The 10,318-nt window shown below is 42.0% G+C and overlaps 1 protein-coding gene across 1 annotated transcript in view; it reads left to right on the forward strand.

The window, feature by feature from the left end:
* The first annotated feature begins 7,619 nt into the window (after window positions 1-7,619).
* Window positions 7,620-10,318, forward strand: part of LOC117433846 (hyaluronan synthase 1-like) — a 6,789-nt gene continuing 4,090 nt past the window's right edge. The window contains exons 1-2 of the mRNA XM_034056266.3: window positions 7,620-7,671; window positions 8,722-9,041. Coding sequence (XP_033912157.3) covers window positions 7,620-7,671; window positions 8,722-9,041 — 372 coding nt within the window. The remainder of the gene's footprint in view (window positions 7,672-8,721; window positions 9,042-10,318) is intronic.

Consider the following 10,318-nt stretch of genomic DNA (forward strand, 5'->3'; position numbering starts at 1 on the left):
AATTGATGCAACAGAGGATCGGCTGAGATTCGCCTGCAACCTCTGCCCAGCTTCTGTCATTGTCAGGCCATGGTTTATCATGGTGTATATGTATGTATGTATGTATGTATGTATGTATGTATGTATGTATGTATGCATGCATGCATGCATGCATGCATGTATGTATGTATGTATGTATGTATGTGTGTGTGCATGTATGTATGTATGTATGTAATATGTGTATGTGTGTGTGCGTGCGTGTGTGTGTTTAAGTATTGATTGTTCATTGAACAATTTAACATTTAGAATTTGCACCTGTGGGGTGAGGTTGAAAGCAGGTGGGATTGGTTGCTTTCAACTGCAAACAAATTAATTAATTTAGTGTAACAAGACTTACTCCATTAATGTGTGTGTGTGTCAATTGCAGAGATTTGTATTCACTGATCTGCAAAAATGACATTTGCATTTTGTGTGAAAGCAATCGTAAGTGATGCAGCGACTTCGCAACTCTCTATAAAAACAATACCAAACACTATTATTATTATTTGTTATTGTGTTTATTTATCAGACGCCTTTATCCAAGGCGACTTACAGAGACTAGGGTGTGTGAACTATGCATCAGCTGCAGAGTCACTTACAACTACCTCTCACCCGATAGACGGAGCACAAGGAGGTTAAGTGACTTGCTCATGGTCACACAATGAGTCAGTGGCTGAGGTGGGATTTGAACCGGGGACCTCCTGGTTACAAGCCCTTTGCTTTAACCACTGGACCACACACTTCCTGAGATATATTCTTTAAACAACAAACATGAGGATTGTATTGTAGAAACGTACACAGCATCGACTTCTCTTTCCTGGAGTTTATAAATAGCCCATGCTACTGTCTTCATGGTTATACCACTTTGTAGTGCTATGGGCGGTACTGTGTTCAAGTAAAGGTTTGTCCCCTAGGAATTGAACTGGATGTAATCTGGAAATGTTCCTATGCCTTCTCTTTATTATATTATCAACACGATATATATATACTATATATAACCCTATTTGCGGTCTTTGGGGGTGTAGCGTCAGTGCACGTCATTGACTGGTGACGTCACACGGGATATTTTTGTCACGCAAACACGTGTTCTTTATGAGTTGTGCTATAGTGTTTATAGAGATATCTATAGCTACCGAACAGTATCACCCTCCTGTTTTATAGCAGCATCCGCCCGTGGTAAAGGTCGATTGCATCTACAGCTCCGGCCAAAAATGCTACGTCGCTCTGTAGAATTAACGCGTTGTGCTTCATACAGTCGAACGGGACCTGCTGAAATAACGTTACGTTAACATAGGGATTGACAAGCCGCCGCTTTGAAGTTTTCCATATAAACCAAAATCTGAGAACTATGTGAAAAAAACAAAAAAATCTGACCTGTCGAAATCTAACACGAAACACTACTGTACTGTTCTGCTCTTCCGGGAGACTTGCGCGATATCGTTTTTCTAGTTTCTTTGATTACATGATGTTGAGTAGAAGATCTAACTGATGTTCATCAATCCACAAATATAAAACATTCTAAGTGAAGCTAAACTTTTGACCAGAGCTGTACTGAGACGTATTAATTTACAAAGTGCAGGATCGTAGACTGTATATTTGCTGCATCACAGAGTTTACTAGACATGCCTATTAATCGAACACTGAAACGTACACAGTGTTCTGAAACATATCCCTTTAAACGGGGTGAGTGCCACAGAGTCGGGGAACCTGTTTTGAAACCTGAACCCGTGATGAGATTGCGTTACAGAGCTGTTTTCTCACAGTTCAAGCTTGCTTCACCTAAACCAGCACCGCGTGTGTGATTGGTGTGAATTCTCCAAATGTTTCAGCACAGCTGTCACCAGTCTTGCACATTTAAAAAATGTATTTGAATTATCCAAAGAGACAAACGCGTGGCTTAAGACTGCATGCTGTCCCCATGCTTTATAGTTTGCCTTAGAGTCTGTCTACCCTAGTGTGTCATGTGTTCAAACATGCTTTACCAGACCTCTCTGTGCTTTACAATGCTTCCCTATGCTTTACCAGACCTCTCTGTGCTTTACAATGCTTCCCTATGCTTTACCAGACCTCTCTGTGCTTTACAATGCTTCCCTATGCTTTACCAGACCTCTCTGTGCTTTACAATGCTTCCCTATGCTTTACCAGACCTATCTGTGCTTTACAATGCTTCCATATGCTTTACCAGACCTCTCTGTGCTTTACAATGCTTCCCTGTGCTTTACCACACCTCTCTGTGCTTTACAATGCTTCATTATGCTTTACCAGACCTCTCCGTGCTTTACAATGCTTCCCTATGGTTTACCACACCTCTCTGTGCTTTACAATGCTTCCCTATGCTTTACCACACCTCTCTGTGCTTTACAATGCTTCCCTGTGCTTTACCACACCTCTCTGTGCTTTACAATGCTTGGCTGAGCTTTTACTGTGGCAAACTTTTATACAGGTCACAAAGGAAATTCAGAAAGTTGCACCAAAAAAAAAATTAGTAAAATACATTCCTGATCTGTACAAGGCAGGGCACTAGCAGTGAAGATCCGCTCCTGAAACCATCAATAAAACAAACACACGTGAACATGTTATCTGAAGGAGCTTTGTTCAAACATCGCTTTTCCATACATCGCTATATAAACAGATTATGGTAACGCTTCACATTGTGTTTCTGGAGAATGTGTGTTTATTACACTTAGCAAATACACAGGTGTGCTTACACAGCGTTATCAGTTACAGTGCACTGAACGTGTAAATCTCTTTGTACGATATATGTAAGTACACAATGGTATCAGGTTAGGATTCAGGTTAGGGACTGGTTAGGGTTAGGGTTATATGATTTACACGTTAAGCACGTTGTAACTATGCACAATAACATTGCAATGTAAGTACGTGTGCAATGACTAAGTTAATATTCAAATACATATTCATTAGAGAGTTCTAGTGTAAGGTGTTCCCGGCTTGTCAAGTGTTTTACTTCATTTATTTCAGCGGTGGACCACCCACTCGAGAAATGCAGCAGGCGTGAAAGGGGGGCGTGTTCTGCATAAGCCCGGTTAGCAGCATCGTGGCCCCAGGCTGTTGCACAGAGGTCGAGTTTGATTTGCTTATTTCATACAGTGGGTCACACACGACTCATCTTCAGTAGAATATCTCTTATCGCTGAGATGCCATTCTTCTGACGGCTCGGTTTACTCACAGTATTGTAACTTTATTTCTCCAAGCACAGAGAAGATGATTCCCTCCCCCGCCCCGCCCCGCCCCATTCGCGTTTAACTTGCGGTTACCAATAAAAAAAATAAACGATTTAGTTTTCTGACGTGTGGAGGCCGACGATCCGGTTTTCCCGCATCTCGTTCATAACTTCAGAGCCACTCCTTGTAAATGCAATAACATTTTTTTTTTTTAAATCGCTGAAGGCGGCAACCAAAAACGTTTGTCTGCTTGACTTTACAGAGCCGCTTGGAGCCGTCTCCTCCAACGTCTTCTATAGATTTCCTCTCTGCTCCAGGCATCGCAACCCGGTGACCTTATTTAACGTCTGAAGCAAACTCTGTGTATACTGAGAGCTCTCCGTGCATCCCCAAACGCACCGGGCAGCGCGTCGTGGTGCGCTGTGGCGCTGTAGGTCACTTGCTGTGATCTTAACTCGCTGCCTGTTGTTTCATACTGTGTTTCAGCGGTATAATTTGCCCTTAAGTACACTGTATTTAAATATGAATCTCAAGCAGAGAAGCGCGTCAGGGCGCTCAGTGCCATTGTAAATGCCACAGCAGCACGCCTTGCAGAAACAAACCCACTGATTTGTATGCTTCTAAATCTAAATTGTGCGTGCGTGCGTGCGTGCGTGTTTAATGAGCTCTCAGTGTGGTTTATTTGTATGTGATCATATCGTTTTACTCAAAGACAGAAGCAGCTGTCTCTTCTTTTGCGTTCCGCGCTTTGATATTTGCCATTTCGCAATTTGATCAAAAATAATTTGCTCAAAGACCGAAATAACCTTTCGATGAATTTGAATTTCTTTACCAGCACCTGAAATACTTTTTTATGTTTGTGTCGATTAAGATAGCTAGCGATCACAGTTCAACAAACCTCCCTTATGCCTCTGCATACAGCAAATCTTTCATAACATTGCGTTTTAACATAACAGAGCTATTAATATCTTTATAGAACATCTTGACTATATAATGCATGTTTGACCAAAACCAAATAAATGCAGTGCGTTAAATAAAAAAAAAAACATGCTGAATTGTATCGAATCCTTTATAAAAGTCCAAAACGAGAATAAGCGCATCAGGTTGCAAAAGATCTGAACTGCCCAGAAGATCTAACGCGAGTTATTCATACTGGCGTGTCTATGAGTTTCGTTTGAGTTTCGTTTATTATTTGGTCCAAACCTTTCTGTAACCGAACTGCACATCATTTATAACCCCGCGTTTAATAATGTGAGAGGCCTCCAGTTTGAAATCAAACGTTTGTCTTTGATTGGGTTTGGAATGACGGTGATAAGGCCTTGTTTCATTGTGGGTCCCATCTCTAGAAACATTTCAAGCAACAGAGTCTCGATTTCTTCCCAAAACTGTAAATCAAATTCTACAGGTAAGCCATCAGGGCCTGGGGATTTTAACTTTTTTCATTTTTGTGTAGAGATTCTGTAATCATAGGGCAGCAGTGTGGAGTAGTGGTTAGGGCTCTGGACTCTTGACCGGGTTGTGGGTTCAATCCCCAGTGGGGGACACTGCTGTTGTACCCTTGAGCAAGGTACTTTACCTAGATTGCTCCAGTAATAACCCAACTGTATAAATGGGTAATTGTATGTAAAAATAATGTGATATCTGTAAAATGTGAAATAATGTATAATGTGATATGTTGTAACAATTGTAAGTCGCCCTGGATAAGGGCGTCTGCTAAGAAATAAATAATAATAATAATAATAATAATAATCTCTCTCTTTTTTAAGCGCTCTGCTTCCCAGGTTAATTTAAACCTGTTAGTAACCGAGGGAGTACATTCCTTCACATATTGTGCATAATGATTGCATTCTGATTCATCATACATAGGTTTTCATAACAAGAGCTAACATGCTTGGAGATTTCCTGGTTTCTTAGATTACATTATTAATTCTGAGAGAAGACATTGTCTTTTTTTTACTGTTTTGTTTTTTCTAAAGCAAATAAATAGCTAGTGTGTTTTGTTTTGTTTCCCCCCATCCTCTAAGCAGTTTGCTTTAGAACGTACAAATGCATCCTTAGTTAGCTAAAAAAACAAAACAAATTATAAATATAATTGATCTGTTTCTAGTTGAATGCGGTTTAATGTGTTTTGTTATTCGACGGTTAGCGACTCTTTCTTAAGTAAGGTGTTTAAGCTATCCATTAGCTCAATTTCTATCTTTCTTTCTCTCTCTCTTTCTTTCTTTCTTTCTTTCTTTCTTTCTTTCTTTCTGTCTTTCTCTCTCTTTCTTTCTTTATTTCGTTTTAATTCATTGGATTCCCTTCTTCTCCTGCTAGTCCGGTTCGGCTGGTTTCTTTACCCCAGATTGTTGATGGTATCAGCACGGATTGCGAGGGTTAGACACTGCCGGCTAAACCACGCGTTTTATTGACTAGACATTTAAATGGGAATTCAAGTTTTTAAAAAATAATACTTTCACAAGAAACACGAATCGAGTTTTGCGCAAACCAGGCGGAAATGATACGCGGTTTAGAAATATTTCTGCTAGTCAAATATACATATTTTCTTATTTATTTATGTTCTTAAGTATTGACTTTTTTCTTGCACCGTCTAAACCGGATTCAGTCTCCCTGTTCTCAAGCGATCGATTCCCGAATCCTTTCTACGTTCTGCATGCAAACCAGTGTGGAGCTGGGGATCTGGCTGCTGGTTTCAATGGGATTCAAGGGCGCTATTTGTCGTCATCTAAACATACATGTGAATGTAACAGTCAAGAGTCCTTATAGTTAGAACAAGCTGGGGTCTGATTTTCGCGGGCTCGCTGACAAGTAAAACGATGTCTTGTAGTCGGTAGATTCCTGCAGAACTCATCCGTGGTTTCAATCTCCCTGTCGCTGTAAGACAGTAGCTCGGGAGTGGCGAGGAATCCGAATAGAGCCCGGGGCCTCCAAGCTGTCATGATAAAGACCGTTCAATTACACTGTGTTGCGAGTCACGTCCGCACTGGAACCGGCTCGGCAGCAATTTATAATAACGCCGAGAGCGTAGAGTGCCAGTGACCAACCAAACTGTTTCAACACAGACGAGTACTGGAAAGGGAGGGACAGTACGTCAATATCGGCTGTTCCTGTTTCTTTTATTTAGATTTAATAACTTGTGTTTCTAAGTGTTAGGCAGCTAGCTCTATTCAAGTACTAGACCCTGATATTAATGCGATCCAGCCCTCTGAAATGTCTTTATAATATATAGCACTAGACCCTGATATTGATGCGATCCAGCCCTCTGAAATGTCTTTATAATATACAGCACTAGACCCTGATATTGATGCGATCCAGCCCTCTGAAATGTCTTTATAATATACAGCACTAGACCCTGATATTGATGCGATCCAGCCCTCTGAAATGTCTTTATAATATATAGCGCTAGACCCTGATATTGATGCGATCCAGCCCTCTGAAATGTCTTTATAATATATAGCACTAGACCCTGATATTGATGTGATCCAGCCCTCTGAAATGTTTTTATAATATATAGCACTAGACCCTGATATTGATGCGATCCAGCCCTCTGAAATGTCTTTATAATATATAGCACTAGACCCTGATATTGATGCGATCCAGCCCTCTGAAATGTCTTTATATATATAGCACTAGACCCTGATATTGATGCGATCCAGCCCTCTGAAATGTCTTTATAATATATAGCACTAGACCCTGATATTGATGTGATCCAGCCCTCTGAAATGTCTTTATAATATATAGCACTAGACCCTGATATTGATGCGATCCAGCCCTCTGAAATGTCTTTATAATATATAGCACTAGACCCTGATATTGATGCGATCCAGCCCTCTGAAATGTCTTTATAATATATATCACTAGACCCTGATATTGATGCGATCCAGTCCTCTGAAATGTCTTTATAATATACAGCACTAGACCCTGATATTGATGCGATCCAGTCCTCTGAAATGTCTTTATAATATATAGCACTAGACCCTGATATTGATGAGATCCAGTCCTCTGAAATGTCTTTATAATATACAGCACTAGACCCTGATATATATTACAGGTGTATATATCTATTTGCCAGTACAGTATTACAGTACAACTGGGTCACAGAAATGCACTGGAATGTCATGACAGCGTTGGGAGTTACAATAACTCTCCTGGGGGTACAAACACTACCCACCCCCCCACTCAATACTATACCGAGTGCGACCAGCAGAACTCGTAGAGTGACTGCTGCACATCCAGCGCTATTATTTGAGATCTTATACCCCTGCACTGCCCACTCCCCCGTTAACAGCTCAAGGTGTGGTCGGGATGGGGTCTGGTACAAATACAGCTCTTCTTTGTGGAGGGGGGCTGTTGTATTTTGTCAGGACCCCTGGACTAGTCTCTTCTTCTCCGCCACCGGAGGCTGTGTGAAAGGCAGCCATGTACACGGGGGCACCAGGTGTGGCTATCATCAACACCTCTTCATCGACAGGTCGGCTTGTTTTTAGTTATTTTGTATTGATTTATTGGGCAGGTGCCTGCTTTATCCCAGGAGACTCGCACAGGTGTTACAGAGCAGTGCAGGGTTACCTTGTGAGATTCATATTTAAACACAGTGCAGTTTACAGTCAGTGCAAACTATACCTCTAATACAATATGAACTAGGATCACAGCGAGTTCTGTCTGCAGTGATGGATTAGCAGTGCAGCAGTGTGAGGATGGTGCAGCAGCTGAGGCTCCAGTCAGGTGGTGCTGAGCTCAGGTGAATCCAGTGAAGAGCAGGAGGGCTGGGTCATGACAGCTGCCAGTGCAGTCAAGACTTCATATTCATGTATAAAGAGCTGCTTATGTGTTTGTTCGGCAGCAGATGGTTTCACGAGTTGGGATTCTCCAGTACAGCCCCTTCAGTCACTGGGGGCTCCACTGAACCACGTTCACTTTCCTATCTCTGTGCTGCTTTTTTTTTTTTTTCAAAGTTTTGGCAAGGCAACTTCTCGAACTCCACAGAGTTCACACAAACTCTTTTAAAATTTCAAAAAATGTAATTTAAAAAATCGTGACCCATAGAGGATATAGGGTGCTGATGTTATTTCGCTGTTTGAGTGATGGTTTTTACATGTATTATTATTATTATTATTATTATTATTATTATTATTATTATTATTATTATTATTATTATTATTATTAATGCTGTAGATGGTATCCCACAGTAATGTACTCTTGCATATTATTCTGACGATAACCGGCTGGTTTCACAGACCCTGATTAGCGCTAGTCTTGGACCGCTCCAATGTTAGGTAAGCTCGTCCTATATTTGTGTAATCGGGGCCTGTGAAACCAGCTCCAAATGTTATCCATCCAGCCCTGGCTGGTTTCACAGACCCTGATTAGCATTAGCCTTGAACACTGTTACCGGAGGTAAGGTACCCTGAGAGTGGGGCTAACATGGGTCTGTGAAACCAGCCGGGAATGTTCTATATAAATGAACGAATACTAAAACGTATTCCTCTTATTCATTTCTTATGTCTTGTTTATTTCACAGTAACGGACAAAAAAGATGCAGTGTGCGCGGCGCCGGTGAAAGTCCAGTGGAAGGAGAGTCCGGTCACGGTGCTGCGGCGGATCGTCACGGTCCTGTTCGCGCTGGCGGTGGCGGGCGCGGTGCTGGCGGCTTACATCGCCGGCTACCAGATCGTGTGGGACTCCTCGAAGCTCTTCTCCTTCGGGCTCTACGGGGCGTTCCTCGTCTTCCACCTCGTGGTGCAGAGCTTCTTCGCATACCTGGAGCAGCGCAAGATGAGGAGCCGGAACCTGGATTGCAGCTACACCAAAACGGTGGCGCTCACCATCTCCGCCTATCAGGTACACCGGCACAGAGTACAGCACAGAGTACAGCACAGAGTATACAGCACAGAGTACAGCACAGAGTACAGCACAGAGTATATGCACAGAGTACAGCACAGAGAACAGCACAGAGTACATGCACAGAGTATATGCACAGAGTACAGCACAGAGAACAGCACAGAGTACATGCACAGAGTATATGCACAGAGTACAGCACAGAGTATACACACAGCGTACAGCACAGAGTATACGCACAGAGTACAGCACAGAGTATACGCACAGAGTACAGCACAGAGTATACACACAGAGTACAACACAGAGTATATGCACAGAGTACAGCACAGAGTATACACATGGAGTACAGCACAGAGTATATGCACAGAGTACAGCACAGAGTATACACATGGAGTACAGCACAGAGTATATGCACAGAGTACAGCACAGAGTATACACATGGAGTACAGCACAGAGTATATGCACAGAGTACAGCACAGAGTACAGCATAGAGTACAGCACAGAGTATATGCACAGAGTACAGCACAGAGTATATGCACAGAGTACACACAGAGTATACACACAGAGTACAACACAGAGTATATGCACAGAGTACAGCACAGAGTATACACACAGAGTACAACACAGAGTATATGCACAGAGTACAGCACAGAGTATACACATGGAGTACAGCACAGAGTATATGCACAGAGTATATGCACAGAGTACAGCACAGAGTATACACACAGAGTACAGCACAGAGTATATGCACAGAGTACAGCACAGAGTACAGCATAGAGTACAGCACAGAGTATACACACAGAGTACAGCACAGAGTATATGCACAGAGTATATGCACAGAGTACAGCACAGAGTATACACACAGAGTACAACACAGAGTATATGCACAGAGTACAGCACAGAGTATACACATGGAGTACAGCACAGAGTATATGCACAGAGTACAGCACAGAGTATACACACAGAGTACATGCACAGAGTACAGCACAGAGTATATGCACAGAGTACAGCACAGAGTATACACACAGAGTACAGCACAGAGTATATGCACAGAGTACAGCACAGAGTACAGCATAGAGTACACACAGAGTATACACACAGAGTACAGCACAGAGTATATGCACAGAGTACACACAGAGTATACACTCAGAGTATACACACTCTTTCATTATAAATCAGGCTGCTGATGTTAGAACATTGTGAGGCTATGTAGCCTACATAGATAGATTTTTTCTGAGAATGAAACATACCCCAGAACACATGTTGTAGGTGTCTTGTTA

This window comes from Acipenser ruthenus, chromosome 41 (genome assembly GCF_902713425.1).
Source record: "Acipenser ruthenus chromosome 41, fAciRut3.2 maternal haplotype, whole genome shotgun sequence".
NCBI lineage: Eukaryota > Metazoa > Chordata > Actinopteri > Acipenseriformes > Acipenseridae > Acipenser > Acipenser ruthenus.